This window comes from Chiroxiphia lanceolata, chromosome 20 (genome assembly GCF_009829145.1).
Source record: "Chiroxiphia lanceolata isolate bChiLan1 chromosome 20, bChiLan1.pri, whole genome shotgun sequence".
Taxonomy (NCBI): Eukaryota; Metazoa; Chordata; class Aves; order Passeriformes; family Pipridae; genus Chiroxiphia; species Chiroxiphia lanceolata.
In genome coordinates, this window is record NC_045656.1 from 6,639,576 (window position 1) to 6,656,482 (window position 16,907).

The 16,907-nt window shown below is 50.1% G+C and overlaps 1 protein-coding gene across 1 annotated transcript in view; it reads right to left on the bottom strand.

The window, feature by feature from the left end:
* Positions 1 to 1,555: 1,555 nt before the first annotated feature.
* The window catches only part of RTN4RL1 (reticulon 4 receptor like 1), a 31,012-nt gene continuing 15,660 nt past the window's right edge, over positions 1,556 to 16,907 (bottom strand). The window contains exon 2 of the mRNA XM_032707783.1: positions 1,556 to 4,703. Coding sequence (XP_032563674.1) covers positions 3,340 to 4,703 — 1,364 coding nt within the window. The 3' untranslated portion in view covers positions 1,556 to 3,339. The remainder of the gene's footprint in view (positions 4,704 to 16,907) is intronic.

A 16,907-nucleotide genomic window follows, 5' to 3' on the forward strand; every position in this document is an offset into this window, starting at 1 on the left:
GTCCTTGTGTGTCCTGGTTTGGGCTGGGTTAGAGTTGGTTTTCCTTCTAGTACCTGGTATACTGCTGTGGTTTGGGTTTGGGATGAAAATGATGTTGATGACACACCAGGTTTTAGCTGTTGCTCAGCAGTGTTTACACTGAGTCAAGGACTTTTCTGCTCCTCATCCCACCAGTGAGGATGCTGAGGGGCACAAGAATCTGGGAAGGGACAGAGCCAGGACAGCTGATCCCAACTGACCAAAGGGATATTCCAGACTGTATGGAATCATGGTCAATATATAAACTGGGGTCAAAGCTGGCTGGGCATTGGTCAGCAGGTGGTGGGCAATTGCACTGTGCATCATTTGGTTTGTATACTCTGATTCTATTGTTGTTATTAATTACTTCTTCAATTTCTGTCCTGTTAAACCATCTTTATCTCAACCCATGAATGTTACTTATTATTCCAAATCCTCTCCCCCATTCCACTGCAGTCAGGTGGTGTTTAGCTACCTGCCAGGTTAAACCATGACACCGTGTCAAGAGACATCTCCTATTTAGCAGTGTATCATGTCTCCCTTCTGGTTTTTAAACAGTCCCCTTTATCACTAAGAGTTAGAGCGCTTGATTGACAAGGCTTGTAATACACCATGGAGTTGCCTTTATTTTTCCTACATGTTAAAGGAAAAGATACTAAAAATACAATTATGGTTTTGAGCCAGGCGTAGTCTGTTCTAATATAATTCATCTCAAAGACTATCCACCGTGCCTGCTGCACCCAAATCATTTATAAAACATTAGCATCTCCTGTGCTGACATTTCACTCCTATATTACAGGAGTTACACGCAGACTTAAAAAAAAATTAATAAAGTGCTTCTCTTCTTCATTCTCCCACTGAGAGCTTTGATTTCCAGAGTATGAAACGAAATAACCAACATAACAACATTCTCCACTTCTAAGGGACAGTGCCAGACTCATTCAGTTGCTATTGGTTATAGAGAGTAGGACATGAGGGAGCTATTTCAGATCACGGATTATTTGTTCTGGCTGCATTGGACATCCCTTTAGTGGAGCTTTAGAGCCCTGTAGACAGAAAAGTTTGAGTAGGAGCTGGAAGGCAGAGGACTTGATGAAGTAACCTCTTCCTTTCTCCTCCCAGAATTAGTCTTGCTATTCCCCAAGAAGGTTGTTTAAAAGAGAACCATCCAAGCCTCTGCCCTTCCCTACTTGTAAGATGGACAGAAGAGGTCATGCCCTTCCAGCTTCCCCCTCCCACCATCCAACTGCTGGTAACCATAAGTGCATTGGGGAAGTTTCTTCTTTTTTTTTTTTTTTCCATCGGGAGTTTCCCGTTTCATTTTCAGATACCTCCAAGGGATCTGACACTGTGTAAATACCCTCTCCCCGTCCCCAGAGCAGTCAGGAGAGCGGATTTCCCAAGATGGCCCATTCTTCCTGAAGCTAATGGTGTGTCTGATGGAAAACACAAGCCGTTTCCTTTGGGATTTCCAGCCCCACACGTGAGGTACAGGCTGAAAACATGCTGGGATATGGTTAGGAAATGAACAGCAGCCTTTTCTTGTCCAAGATCACTTTTATTTCCCTTGTTTCATTAACTTCAGTGTCTGTTTGGTCTCACACATCCACGCTGACAGGGAATTCACACCGACTGCAGAATTTGGGCAGCACCTCTCTGAGCCCGTGGGCTGCCATCGGTGAAGCTGCCAGCTCTGCTGTGCCCCCGACCAGCAAACGCATCCCTCCACCACGGGGTGTAATTTGGGACGAGGGGAACAGGCAGACCTGCTCCCTCTCCTCCACCTGGAAGGGGCCACAACCCCCTTCATATGGCTCTCTTGGACCATTGATATCCCTCTCCTACCACGGACCAGAAGCCCTGGGCTCTGTGCTTCTCACCGGTCCTCTATGAGCTGTAGTTTCCCCCTTCTCTGACCCTTCCCATGATACAACCTGTTCCTTTTAAGAAACAAAACCTCTCCTGACGCTGTCAGGACTGTCTCCAGCCTGGGAGCTGCTCCTTGCTGCCCCAGTGAAAACCTTAGTCCAGCTATAAAGGTCCTCACGCCACCGACATGGCTGGGAAGCTCCTCTCTGCCTCCAGCCCCAAAATAGCCCCTTTCTTCCCCGGGGCCTTGTAGCGCTCTCCAGAGACAGAGCTCTATGGCTCTATTTATTTGGGCTAATTAATCTCTCTCTCTCTCCCCTGGTTACAAATTAGGGTGTAAGGGTGAGTTTTGGCTCTCTGGATATGGACTTTGCTGCACCACACACAACCCCCCACCCACCCCCTCCCAAAGTTTAGTGCTCTGAATTGCTGAGAACATTGGTCCACTGTGGTTCCCCCGCATGTACTGAGCCTGCCCGATGGCTTTCAGCATCTGTAGGCACTGCTGCCGGTTTGTTTTCTTGAGAAAAACCAAAAAAAAAAATCATATACTGGTCTGCTATAAATTCAACAATACAATCCTTAGTTCTGAAGATATAGTTTCCATATAGTTTATAAACATTGTAAGACATACATATGGATAATTGAGGGGAAAGGGGAGAGCCTGTGCATCTGTTGGGGTTTTTTTTTCGGATGTGTGAACATGGTTACAAAAAACACACCTCCTGCGGGTACCTCATTTCTTTAAGTGTTGGGTTTGTTGGGGGTTTTTTTTGTTAATTCCACCTCTAATCAGTCTTTCCTTTGGTTGTTGGCTACTCCAAGCCCAGCAGGCAAGCCCTGTTCTGCTGTAATGCCTGAGATATTCAGGGGTTTGAGATTGTCTTCTAAGAGATTCCCAGCCAACTTTGGCCTCTGGGTTTGGAGCCAAAAGGGCTAAAACATGGGAGAACCAATGTCCTTATTACATCGGTATCAGTGTCCTTGCACTCACTTTCAGAGAAACAGTGTAGGCTTAATTGGTGATGGTTTTTACAGCAATTATGTTCCTTTCAGTAATTGGAGGGGTCGTTCGGAGCGCTCTCAAATGAACAGGATTTCACAAGAGCATGGATACAGTCCATTTGTCCGGTTGCTGTCACCGACGAATTGGCTACCGTCCCTGTTATCTGCTTTTTGTAAGGTTGGCTTTTTTTTTGTTGTTGTTGTAGGTGCTCGGTTTAGGCTGTTTGTGACAAGGTGTGATAATGCCTTTTAATCTGCTCCCGCTGCGTTCGGCACAGTCCGCGTTGGCAGCCCGGCCGGGCACGGAGAGACCGTCAGAAGCCGAGACAGCGTTCTTCCCTTCGCCAGGCCAACGCTAGCCACGTACAAAAAAAGAAGAAGAAAAGAAACTCTGGTCCTTTGTAGATTGGTGGCAGTACAAGCTCCGCTCTGTCCGCGGCCGGGGGCTCAGCGGATGACGGCCGCCAACACCACCATAAAAACCAGGAGCGACGCCCTGAGCCCCGAGCAGCCGGCTGCCTGCTGGACCCCGCTGGGGGGGCGGATGGGCGTCCGCCGGGTACACTTACCCTTGCGTTTGGGGGACAGTGTTGGCATCACCCCAAAGCTGAATTTGTGCTGATAATCAGGCACATAGTCTGGAACCTCCTGCCCGTTTTTCCGCGGCCCCAAGGACACCGGTTTAGAGGTTCGGTTACGGCTTTTGTGGCTGGTGCAGTTCTTGCCGGGTTTGCGGTAGCCCGGCCGGGAGCCGGGGGGGCCGGCGGGCTGGCTGCTGTGCAAACTGTTCTCAGCCCCTCTCTCCTTCCCCTTCTCCTTGGAGGAGTGGTGAGGGTGGTGGGTTTTGGAGGCTCCTCTGTCCGCTGTGGAGAAAGTGTGTGTTTTCATCTGATGGAGCGACTCGGACCCTGAACAGTTCCTAAAGTCTTCTGCTCTTAGCACCTTGAGGTCCTTGCCATGCATCTGCTCGGGCGACTCGCAGATGACACTGGAGCTGGAGCCTCTGAACCTGTGCAGCCATTCCCAGAGGGAACGGGCTTTGCAGTCGCAGCTCCATGGGTTCCCATTCAGCCTGAGAAACTCCAGGGCTCCCAGGTGGGCCAGGCAGTCCCCCTGCAGCTCCGAGAGGCTGTTATTGAACAGGAAAAGGGTGGTCAATCTTCGGAGGTCATGAAAAGCCCGCCTGTGAATCCACTGCAGCTGATTTTGATGGATGAGCAGCCGATCCAGGTTTATTAGTCCCCTGAACGTGTTCTGATGGAGGCTCCAGAGCTTGTTTCCATGGAGAAAAAGATGGCTGAGGTTAACCAAGTCAACAAAAATATCATCCTGAAGGAACTCAATGTGGTTGTCTTGCAGGTAAAGGTATTGCAGGTTGTGGAGGCCACCGAATATCCCGCTGGGGAGGGAGCTCAGCCCGCACTTGTAAAGATACAAGGCATGGAGTTTCACCAGCCCTTGGAAAGTGTCTGCAGCTAAAGCCCTTAGGTAGCGGTTGTCCCCCAGGTCCAACTCTTCCAGGTTGACGAACCCATCGAAGGTGTTTGGGTCAATGAAGGTGATGTTGTTGGAGTAGATCCAGAGGGTGACCATGGAGGGGCTGAAGTGGCCCCGCAGCAGCAAGGTGATCTGGTTGTTCTGGAGAAAGATCCTCTCGCTGTCCTCGGGGATGCCCTCGGGGATGGTGACGAAGTTGTGAGCCTGGCAGCTGACAGTCATCGGGGAGGGGTAGCACACGCAGTCGGTGGGGCAGCCCAGGGCACTGGGCACCTTCAGCCCCAGCAGCACCAGCAGCAGCTCCGCAAACCCCCCTGTGCAGAGAGAGGGGAGAGCGGCGTCAGCGGGAACCGGGCACCTCCCGCCCACCCATCACTGCTGTGGAGACTATTCTGGGTGAAAAACGCCCCCAATTAACTCAGCCCTCCTCTCTGCTCATGAATTACCCACGCGGCTGTGATGAGTAGGCTCATCACCCACAGTAGTTAAAACGTGATGTATGGAGTACTCCCTGCCTCCTCGCCCTGCCTGCAACAGGCAGCTGGTTGTGCTCCCAGCCTGGAGCAGGCAGGAGAAACTTTCTCAGTGAGAATTCACGCTGGCAGTGCAGGCAGCAGAGCCCCTTGCCTGCAGGCAGCAGCGCCATCGGAGGAAATTTCGCTGTGTGAGAGCAAACAGAGGAAATGCAAACCCTTTTATGTGCCCACCCCTCCTTATAATGCATCTCTCAAATCGCCTGCACTTACGTATCGGAGAGGAAAAGGTACAGAGATTTAGCAATTCCCAGTGAACCACCTAAAATTACATGTGGGCAGTGAATCTGCACAGCACACCCTGCTCTGCCAAAGGCACAGACCCATCCCCACCATCTCCTTTGACTACAGTTGTTAGACACCACCATCCACCCTGAAACCCAAGTGATTTGCAGGAAAATATGTTGTCAGCAGTTGGTGGGAAAGGCTGAGCCGAAAACTCCGTTTGGAAGTGGGATGCTCAGACATATTTCTAAATGGATGTCCTGTGGCAAAGCATATTGCATCCTCTAATGCTACAGTATGTGCTTGTGACTGGGGCTTTCTCACAGCAGAGAAGCAGAGAGTGAGGCAGGAATCATCCCTTCCCTCTGCTCAGCTCTCAGAGCACCGGTTTCACCGCCCCGCTCCCGTCTCGCTCCCACTCCTCACACCAGGCTTGCTTTCAGGCTATTCCTTCTGTGCCGAGTGGCTTTTCAGACTCATTGCACCAGACTTGTCATTTCTCATTCAGATTTTCCTCCTAGATTTGGCTTTTTCCTCTTATACGCAAAATTTGCTCATGTCTAATGAATTCTGCCTCTGGACTTTACGGGGAAAAGGAGTAACAGCAGAGCAGCGCACAGCTGCCGGTGCCATCCTGCCCACGAGTTCTACTCAGCTTGTAATAATCTGAAAAACGAGAGTGGAAGTGGAATTCATCTCTAATTACTCAACGTCGTTATCACCAGCTAGTCCAAGATCCTGGACCCCTTGGGCTTTTACAGTCCCTCTCTTCAGTGCCTGCAGCCGAATACAAGTGGGAGGCACAAAAACCGTACTGTTTTCTTATTAATTCTGTTTGAAATATAACTCCGTGGTTGCTGTTGCCTTTTGCCTGGTATGGAGATCTATTACCATTTAGTTAACAGCAGGTGACCCGTCCATCTGGACCCATCCTTTCAAGGCAAAGTTGTCACATATTTTAGATAAAGTGGGTTATTCAGACTCTCCATAAATCACCAGTAAGAGGCAGTCAGGAAAAAAAATAGCATTGCTGCCCAAAGCATTGGACCAAGCCTTGGCTGCGATGGCAATGGGGAGGACAACTTCCAGGCGCTGCCCTTCAGGAGCAAAGCATCGGCTACCAAGAGGGATGTCTCATCCCTGCACCACTGCCAAAAAGGGGGTGATGAGTCGGGAACGCTTAATTCGCGACAACTCCTACGTCTGTGTAGGAAAAGGAATGTTCTCCAAGTCACCGCCGTAGCATTTTGGCTTTGCTGTCGTGCCTTTGCGATGAGCGAGGGGCTGTGCTGGTGGGAGCATCGTGCCAGCGCTGACTACCCAGCGCTCCCTGCCAAAACGGGAGCCCTCGCTGCAGCTCACCGTGCAAGCGCCGCCTGGGAAACAGTGGTATCCTGAGGATATTGTGATTATCCGAGTGCCAGATAACGATGGAAAAGATAAAACTATGTTTGCGGATATATTCTGCTGGGTGTTTTTTACCCGCGGATGTGCTTCGCCAAGGTGGGACGGCTTCACGTTCCCCGTCTTCACCTTGGTGACACTGGAGTTTGAAGCCTTCTGTAGGTCTTATGTTTATTAGTAAAATCCTGCCAGGCACAAGTGCTGCGACGATCTCCCACATGCAGAGTCTGTTATTGCAAATACCAAATCACAAGGGTCTGAATCAATAAACCATCTCCCAGCTATACGCAGCAGGTTGGAAGATTACATATTGCTTCCAAACAACAGTTTTATGCGCTCTTCCATGACACGACAGTTGCCAGGCTAACGGGATTACTGACGGGAGGTGGAGCCGGGCAGGGATCTGGGAGCATAGACGATTTCACGTATGGGGATGGTGATGACAGGCGGCTGTTAGCAGCGCGCGGCGATGGACGAAGGCAGCCTGGGTCTCCCTGGAGCGTGGCCAAGGCAGAGGCTTCTGCCGAGAGGGAACGCAGCATTTAACAGCTCGCTGCCTGCAGGGATAACTCCAGAGGTAAAGGTCAGAGGGAACTGAGTCCATCTCTTTATTTAACAGGCATCTGTGAGTTAACGGCTGGAAGTCCTATGGAGAGGGAGATGTGACTCCTGCAGCCATGGATGGCGGTGGGGATAGCCTGGGTTGTTGCTGGTTGTCAGCTTCCCAAGAGTATGATGGCAGGGAGAAAAGGCAGGGATGTGTTTCTGCTTACGTGCTGCAACTCGGGAGGAGGGAGAATGGGGAAACGGAAGGTTGGATACTTAGGAAAAAAGGGTGAACAGGGGAGCAGGACTTGGAAAGAGAGTAGGTTTAGATTAGATATAACAAAGGTATTCTTCCTTATGAAGATGGTGAGGCCCTGGCACAGGTTGCTCAGAGAAACTGTGGCTGCCCCATCCCTAAAAGTGTTCAAGGTCAGGTTAAACAAGGCTTGGAGCAACTTGGTCTAGTGAAAGGTGTCCCTGCCCATGGGAGGGAAGATGGAACTAGATGTCTTTAATGTCCCTTCCAACCCAAACCATTCTGCAATTCTATGAAGGTCTGGACTCCCCAGTGGATGCAAACAAGGCACATGGTCTCATCGAGGATGCTTTCCCTCCAAGCCTGTAAAACCTGCTGATTGTCTAGTGCTGTGAGAAGCTGCTCCTGAGATGCCCTGGTGTTGGTCACAGTTTAGATCTGGGAATGAGACCCCCGAGAAGCAAAGAGGTTGTGGTCATGGAGCCATGAAGCTCCTGAAGCTGGTAACACCAGTGTTGCAATATCCAGCAGCCTAATCCCACCAGGACAAGACAGCCAGGAGCACTTTGATCTCACTGGGCTGCCCAGGCAGCAAAGCAAGATGGGAACTTCCCAAGAGGTCCCAGCCCAGCTCTCCTGATAGTCTGACCCTGTCTAACTTGTTGAACTTGTTATTCCTGATTCAGCCCTTTCAACTTCATCTTGTAAAGGTTGTGAGGCAGATGGAGGGTCACCAGCCTATGTGTCAGAGCTCACCAGGGAGGGAGAGCTTCAAAAGCAGCACAGAAAAATCCTACAGAAACCTGCTGGTGAAGTGAGTAAAACCAAATCCCCGCTGACATGGATAAAACCAGCAAAGGGGTGTTTATCTCCTGCCTTTCTCCCACTGACACGCTGTGTCACCCCGGCTTCTGCTCACCGTGTCCTTCTGCCGCCTCCTGCTTCTGACTGAGGTTTCAGTGATTGGAATGAATTCGTCCGACTGTCCAAACCATTTCCCATGTAGCACCCCTCTAATTGAGCATTAATTAGGCATCAGTTAATGAATGCTTGAAATAATTCATCTTTGGATGCGTCCAGTTTGCAGTCTTACTTTTAACAGCATTAGACTCATTATTAGATTAACATCGTTATAAATGTTCTCCATTACCTGCTTGTTTCCATTGTCTTAGCCTTATTACCGAGAGTGAAAATCACTCCTCCCGCATGCATTATTGATGAGTAAGGACTTTCTATATGTAGCACGGGATTAATTGTTATACAGTGTAATGCATTTAGCGTGAAGCCTCGATTTGTGCAGGAGCTGAAAGCAGCCAGAAGAATGCAGACGCCCGGAGCCGGCGTGCTCGGCCAGACACTGCACATCTCTCTCCAGCCCAGACCAGGTTCCTCCCGGGCCGGTGCCAGCACAGGAAGAAATTTGAAAAAAAAAAAACAACCCTTGGTTTGATACCCGGGATCAAAGGGGAAGGTTTGAAGGGTTGGAGCACTTCTCTGCCATGGCAGCAGGGACACTGGCCTCTGCAGTGCCACTTGCTCCAGAGAGCCTGGTGTACCTGCACCAGCAGTTTTCTTGCTTTGTAAGATTTATAATACTTTACTGTATCTCCGAGCAAGGCAGAGCCTTGGTTTCTTTAGGACAACATGATGCCACTTCTTTTCATTAGGAGTCTCAGGCTCGAGGCAAATACATCACTTGGGACAAGGATGGATGCTTTGTCCCTGGGGGGATGCATCTGCAGAACCCCCCCAAAAGGCAGCCCTGCCACAAACCCCCACCACCCCCTGTGCATTCCCTCTTGGCAAGTTGCTGTTCTCCTATGGACTCTTTCACCTCTCCACCCGGACAAGCTTATATGGGTCACAGCCCTTCTAATTCTCCAGCAGGAGAATCCGCTCTCGAGGATGGAGCAGGTTGCTTCTCTTCCAAATCTCTCCTAAACCGCCATCTGCTTTGGGAGACCCATCTTAGCTCATGTCTACATGCAACTTGACTGCCTGCTTACTGTGTCCATTACCGGGGCTGCTCAAGCTGTTAGATTTATAAGCTCTTTAGAGCAAAGCCCTCGTCTTCTGGTTGCTGATTTATGTATCTTTACTGCCATAAAACACTATGTATAGCTACTACATAATATAAATAATAATACTTAACCAGAGTGTGCTACAAGTGGGGAGAAAGCATCTGGCTTCTGGCTCGCAGACGGGATTATCAAAAAGGGAAAAGCTTCCTCATCACTCACCCTCTTCTGAGGCCAAACTCACACCTGGTGTAACACCACCACCTCGCTGTCAGCAAGCTCCAGAGAGAGATTTTCCTGCCCCTTCCCACTCTGCATCTATCAAAGGATGTTTTCTAAATTCACCCTGAGCAAACTAGTGCACAAAGACATGACAACAACCCCCGGGGAAAGTACACTTTGAAACTTGGGAACAAATTCAGAATTGGATGTTCACATAGAGAGAAACTGTTGTTCAGGGAGAAAAAGAAGCCTCGAATGTTCACAATTTCATCATCCAAGTGAAGGACAATGAAAGACAAGGCCAGAGCAGTAACAGCAACTGGGCATGAGCCAAGAGCCAAACTCCGGATCTGGGACGGTTTGACAAAGCGGTGTCAGACCTGTGCTTAGTGGCTGCAGGGTTTATTTCCTCTTCTTCTTCTTTTTTTTTTTTTTTAGCAAAACAGAGGATAAGATAAACAAGCCAATCCTGATTGTTACATAGCCTAAATTCCCCAGTGAGCAGCAGCTTGCTTGCAGCCTCTCTGCAAAGCCCCTTAGGTGCTGCCCCGTGGTCCTGCAGTGCTCAGCAGCAGGAGCATCCTCTCTGGGATTCCTCCCAAAACATCAGCTACAGCTCCCAGCACCAGGACACAGCACAGGGCTTTGCTTTCTGCACGAGCTGCCTTTCAGCCAAAGAGTGGCAGCCTCCCATCCACCTTCATCATTTTATTACTTTTTTTTTTGCGACCGGTGTCATAAATAACTGACAGATCCCAGCTGTTTGGAATTATGGTTTCTGATGGAGTGACAGCTGCTCCCAATCCCCCAGTCATCACCCCGGCAGTTCTGGAACATTTCAGCAACATAAAAATCATTGGAGATAATTTCGGTTTTGCATAATTTGGTTAGGCAAGCTGTGATTTAATGGCAATTATGACCTCCGAGGCAGAAGATGAGCTTGGAGGCTACTGGCTTCACACGACTTTAGCTCGGGGTGCAGCGTCAGGGATGTTCCAGGGAGATGGTGCTACAAGAAAAAAACTCCTTCTCCAGCAGCTGGAAATTGCCTTCCTTGGCTGGCAAGTGGAAAGACAGTTCCCAGAGGAAGAAGCATACAAGGAAATTTGGAAGGAATAGTGCTTAAGAAAGCTTTGGGAAGAGGCTGGTGCCAAAAGATGCATCGGGAGGTACTTTTTAAAGAAAAGCCAGGAAAAGGTTGTAGACTGGGGAGTGCTGTAGCCCCTACAAACCCTTCTGTGTCACAGTATCTCACGTGTTAACTGGTAAAAAACCTCTTCTTGGTCACTCTGACATTAAGAAGCAAATCATTTTCCTGCAACTGAGATGGGAGAGCTGGCTGGAATCAGGAATGAGCAGCATTCCCTTTGCAGGCAGCTGCCTGGTCTGTGGGCACTGCCCTTCGCTCTCCCCTCTCACAGGGTATCCTGCTCTGGGCTGTGTTCCCTCCTCTCCCTGGTGCTTCTCATCCATCCCAGAAGCCCTTGGTTTGCATTTCTCCAGTGGTGACTTGACCGGAGCAAACCCTTGGACAGCCAAGTTGTGCTGGGAGGTCAGCTAAGGATGGAGAACTGTGCTCAAGGATCTCTGGGGACATCCTGGTGTTTCTGGCTGGGGGCAAAATGTGGCTTAATAGCAGGAAAAACTTTTGTCTGGAGACAAGAAGGTCCCATTTCCCCCCTCCATCACAGCTGCCAACTAGCTTGGACTTTGCTGTGCACTAAAGCTCAGGGCAGAGACCTGGGCTCAGCAGCACCCCAAAATCAAGTCCTTTAGAATATTGCAAGTTCAATTTACATTTGCTGACCTGGTATCTGGAGCTATTCACCTTCCTCCACCAAAGTCAAGGCCAAGGTCACCTGGAAGTTTCTGGACGGTGGTCATTAACTCCTACTGCAGTTTGAAACCAGACCATAAATTTCATAGTGTAATAATGTAAAAATCAATAACTCTGTTTGAAACAATAGCTTTGTCTTCCATTTCAGCCGGCTCTGATATCTCCCCACGGACCACGTCCCTCTGAATCACACAAATAAAGAGAGAGGAGCGATGGGTGGCAGGGAGGCTGCTCTCCTGCCAGGTGCCCAACCCCTCCATCGTTACAGATTCAATTAGTTAATTTATTCCTCTCTTGCAGTTAAACTCCAGGATGATTTAAAAGGAAAAAAAAAGGAGCCTTTTATACTCAGTCTCTCTGACATCCCGTCCGACATAATGTCCCTGAGGCTTTCCATGTGAGAGATGCCCAAGCCCCTGCTGCCCATCACCATGGGCAGCACAGCCAAAACCCAACATACTTTTGGAAAGACACAGAACCAACTCACACAAGCAAAAAAAAAAAAGAAGAAAGTCTGCCCTTTTCCAGCTCTGGCTTTTTGGGCGAGGGAGGTCTGGCTTCCTTTGCTTGCTTATTTTCCGTTGTTTGCTGTAGCACTGGCTTGAAATATACATTGAGAAGCAGGATTGTCTTTCACATGTTGGTGGATGTGTGATCCTCAAAAACAAATTAGCACCGATTCACTTCTATATAGAGTGCAGCCGTCAGGGAATCACTCCTGAATTCACAGCGAAGGAAAGTAATAATGCTTCCAGCGTGCTAATCCTCTCCAAGAGCAGCCCCTGAACTCTCTCCTGGTGCTGGAGGCACCACTGGAAATTACAATTGTACTGAAAAAATAATAAATAAGTACCGAAATTGGCAGGGTTTGTGCTAGTCCAGAGGATTTGTACCCTAATGTGGAACTCCCTGTTTAATTAGCACTCCTCTCTGTCTGCATCTCCTCCTCCCGCTCTCGAGCTAAAGAAAAAGGGGGAAAAAGGAGGTCAATGATGGAAGTGGCTGTGGGATTGAAACTCAGCTGCAGGAACTTGTTTAATTTAAATGCTTTTTTCAGGACTAAAATACGGAGAAGCAGAGGGAGTGTAGAGTGTGTTTTCCCTGTGCAATCTGCTCTGCTTAACCCCAGTTCTCAGTACACCTTCCTCTGCAGCCATGCCCTTGGAGTACAGCTGCAGTCAGATGCTGCTGGTCCTACTGCAGGAACGGGGCACAACTCTGGTACCTCGGTGTAGGTTTGAGAGAATACTATGTAGATCAGAGGCTGGGCTGCTGCTTGCACAGAGTTGGAGACAAATCATTGGGATGGGATGGGAGAATTAGAATAGAATAGAATAGAATAGAATAGAATAGAATAGAATAGAATAGAATAGAATAGAATAGAATAGAATATTTCCCTTGGAAGGGACCTACAATGGTCATCTGGTTCAACTGCCTGAGCACTTCAGGGCTGCCCAAAAGTTAGAGCTTGTTATTAAGGGCACTGTCCCAATGCTTCTGGGGCACTGGTAGGTGTTGGGGCATCAGCTGCCTCTCCAGGAAACCTGTTCCAAGGTTTGACCACCCTCCCAGTAAAGAAATGCTTCCTAATGTCCAGTCTAAACCTCTCCTGGTGCTGTTTTGAATCATTCCCATGTGTCCTATCCCTGGATACCAGGGAGAAGAGATCATCTTCTTTTCTTGAGTCTCCTTTCTCTGCTGCCAGAGGGTTTATTGCTCCCCTGTGTCTCATCCCATTGTGCATGATGGACCAGCATTTCAAAAGCCATTGGGACCTTCTTGGAGTGCAGGTATGCCAGAGGGAAATGGCACTTCTCTTTGCACAGGGATGAGTCCAGTCCTTGGGTCCTGCTGTGGCTGGAGGTGTCAATGGAAACCAGGATGCTTCCACACCTCAAGGAGAGGATGACATGGACCAGAGGACACCCCAAGTGCAACATGCAGATACTGCAGGATTTCAGGCATGGACAGGGGGCTTTACTGGCTCCTGGCACTGCTGTCCTGTTCCCCAGCAGGCACCAGGTATCCTCTGCTGGTCCTGAGCACAGGACTGGGCTCTGGCAGGACGTTCCAGCAGCCTGCAGTGAAGCCAGAATAGAAGTTGGCAAAGGACAGGGAGATCTTGAGGTCCCTGAGAAGGGACTAATAATTCCAATTGCCCCCGAGGAAAGAGAAATGCAGGAGGATGACTTGAGCTTAGTGGATTGTCTGAGGCGTCTCAGGGGATCATCAGATACTTCCACTCCCTTTTTGTCCCGAGGTGACAAGTTTTCCTTCCCATTCACAGAAATGCAAAGTAGTTCATTCACAGCAGTAATAAGAACAATGTCCTTTGTAAAACAGCCGGTGAGCGAACCCTTCGAGGTGCTTTACAGCAAAACAATTGCAGATGAAATGACAAAACCCACCCCAGCTGAGCACCAGCCAGATCGGTATCAAATGCTGAACAAGCTCATGTGTGGCGAAAGCAGATTCACCAGTTTCCCTGCCAGCAGCTGGCCAAGACCTACGGAGGGTTTCTTTAGGATCAGAAATACAGCCAAAACAGAGCAAATATGAGATGGAAGAGCAAAGTGACAGCTGCCTGGGCTCTCAGTGCATGCTTGGCTGCCCCATCCAGCCCACATCCCCAGGAGATGGAAAAACTGGAGGCTGTAGAACACCAGGAATGCGCTGGATGGATATTTACCTGGATGGAGCTGGGAGCGGACAGCAACTGGACACAGGGAGGTGAAGGTGTTTTTATGTTAACACGGATAATAGGGAGAGCATTAGTTCTATAAACTTGTAATCCTGCTGAGGTCCCGACCCCAGCAGTGTCCTGTGCCACTGAGATCCACAAGCCAATTTTGTACCATGCCGTGTAGGCTCCCTTTCATCCCTTTTCAGTCTTTCTGCATTTCACATTTGCTGGATGTCCTTGTGTTTGGTGGAGAAGAGGGCAAATTGGAGCCTGTCATGTACCTTCTTCCTCATTCAGCAGCACATCATTCTGCCTACAGCAGGGGGGAAGGAGATGGACAGGCAGGCATCAAAGCTGCCGGCTCTGTCACATTTTCTTCCCCCCAACCAAAAAAGAAGTGATGGCGTCATTTGGAGCCCAGCCCACAGGCTCAGGTCTCTCTCCCACACCCAAAAAGGGCAGCAGCACCTTTCTCTGTGCCCTTGGTCTCCTCTCAGGGTGATGCCACGAGCCCCCCAGATGAACATCCTTGCGGGTTGCCAGCCAAGTGAGCGCGGCAGACACCGGCAAAACCCCATTCCCACCGGCACCGTGAGCTGGCACGCTGGGTCGTGAGCGCGGCTGCCTTTCAGAGACCTCTCCTGTGCTTTGCACTGAACTTTTTACCAGCTCATGCAAAACACAGTGATGAAAGCCGAGTGTGAATAGCTGTGCTGTGCCGCTCCTCTGCTCGGCATCCGGGGCCGAGCTGTGCCGCGCGCGGGGCCGCTGGGAGGTTTAATGAGCCGATGGAAGACTCTGCGTGCCCAGTTAGATAGCGGGCATTGTCACTCTCCCACACGGCTCTTGGGGTGAGGGGGGATGTGGGGCAGCTGAGGACTGGGGAGGGAGGGGAGGTCACCACTCGGTGAGCACCAGTGCTTTGCCAAACCCCTGAAATCTGTATGGCTGGAGCAGTTGGATACCGGGAATAAATGTGCAAGCAATGAACGTGGTGAGGACACAGCACTTTGCTAATATCCTGCTTTGTCTAGCTCCAATGCCGGCATTTCATCCCAAAATATCCCCCCAGCGTGTCCCTCCGGGAGTGGACTTTTGTGGAGATGCTGCACATCCCCCAGCGCCACGCAAGTGCCTGCATTAAAAGCTTAATAAAAATAGCCTGAGAGCGGGATATGTTCCCATCACCGGCGGCTCCTGAGCCCGCTGCCGATCCCTGCGCCTCCAACGCAGCAAGGCCAAGTAATTACGGGATGGGGGCTGCAAGGTCTCGACAGTCTAATTTCTATTAATTACAACCCGTGTATGATCCTGTCGCTGCAGAAAGGGGAGACGGGGAGATGGGAAATTGTTGCAGGGCTGGGAAGGGAAGGGAAGGGGAGATGCTGAAGGATGGTGGTGCTGACCCACAGCATCCAAAACAGCCAGGTTGGCCACAGCGAGGAGGGGGTTATGGTGGGAAGTAACAGGCTGGGCTGTGTGGAGTGACAGGGATGTTCTACCCTCCGCCTCCTCCCATTGTGTTGCTTAAATGCACGTTTTGCAAAGTTAAAACAAATCGCAAAGAGCAGAAATCAGGTTTTTTAGGGGAAAAGAAAAGAAAAAAAAGAGAGAATCTTGGCAGAAGGATAAAGGAAGGCAACTGAAATGCTCATTAAAACTGAGGGGCTCCGTTTCCTTGTCCAAGTGGCCACATCTCCGGAGGCTCCCAGATCCTTTGAAATGCCTTGTCAGACAAAGCCTTTCATCCTACCTGATTCTGGCTAAATTCATGGACCCAGAAATTTTCACTGGAAACAGGAATGAAGGAGCAACTTCATTCTGACTTTTCGCTTCCCATCTGATCGCTGTTGATACAATTTATTCCTATGACAGCATCTGCTGCTTTCATGGGTTTTTATTCTGAAGTACAACTCGTCTTTGTTAGTCCCATTTTCGGGCCTTTCATCATTTGAGTCACAACATAAAAGGCATTTAAACACTCCTGCTTGGAAACCAGGCTGGGAAGAGGATGGGAGTGGGGAAATGCCATGTCTCCCCAGCTCCATCCCTCCTTCAGTGTGGGATGAGGTGTCCCAGCGTGCCACAGCCCTGCCGTGCTTCCCCCATGCCTCCTGCCAAGGATGGCAGCAATAAGGATGTCGTGTCTCCATTTTGGAGTGATGCTGTGAAATCTAGATGTGGTTTGGAGGTGCAGCTCCATGCAGAGCTCTGCATTCCACACCTCTGTCAGGGCAACATCTCTCCTGGCTACCTTTCACCAAGTGAGTGTTCCCAGGGGCTCCATGCCCTCCTCAACACTCAAACCTCTCATTAGACAACTAATTGCCTTTCACTGCTGTGGCTCCAGCCCAGGCTGTGGTGCTCAGCTCCACATGTCTCCATTCTGCCACCCCTTGCTGACACCAACACCCCCTCTGAGCTTACCAGGGACCCTTGCTCCCACCAGTACTGGCAGATCCTGCTCTGCCCTGGCATCTGCTGAGCTTCTGGAGGCATCAGGGAGTTCAGAGCTACCCACAGAAAACTGGAGTCTAATAATAGCTCCGTGGTGTCGCACCAGTGGAGAGCTGGAACAGCTACATCTGGCAGGGAGAGGCCACCACTGGCTGCCTGCGCCTGCCTGGACTCCTGTCTGCTCAGCTGGAAGAGAAGTGCCTTTCCCAGGAACCTCCTCCATGGCTCCCAGCTCCGCTCACCCCTGCAGCCCCCACTGCGGCTGAGGGACCACTCTCCATGCTACAGGGATTCCCTGGCAAAGGCAGTGTGGCTCCCAGCACTCCCCAAAACTCTC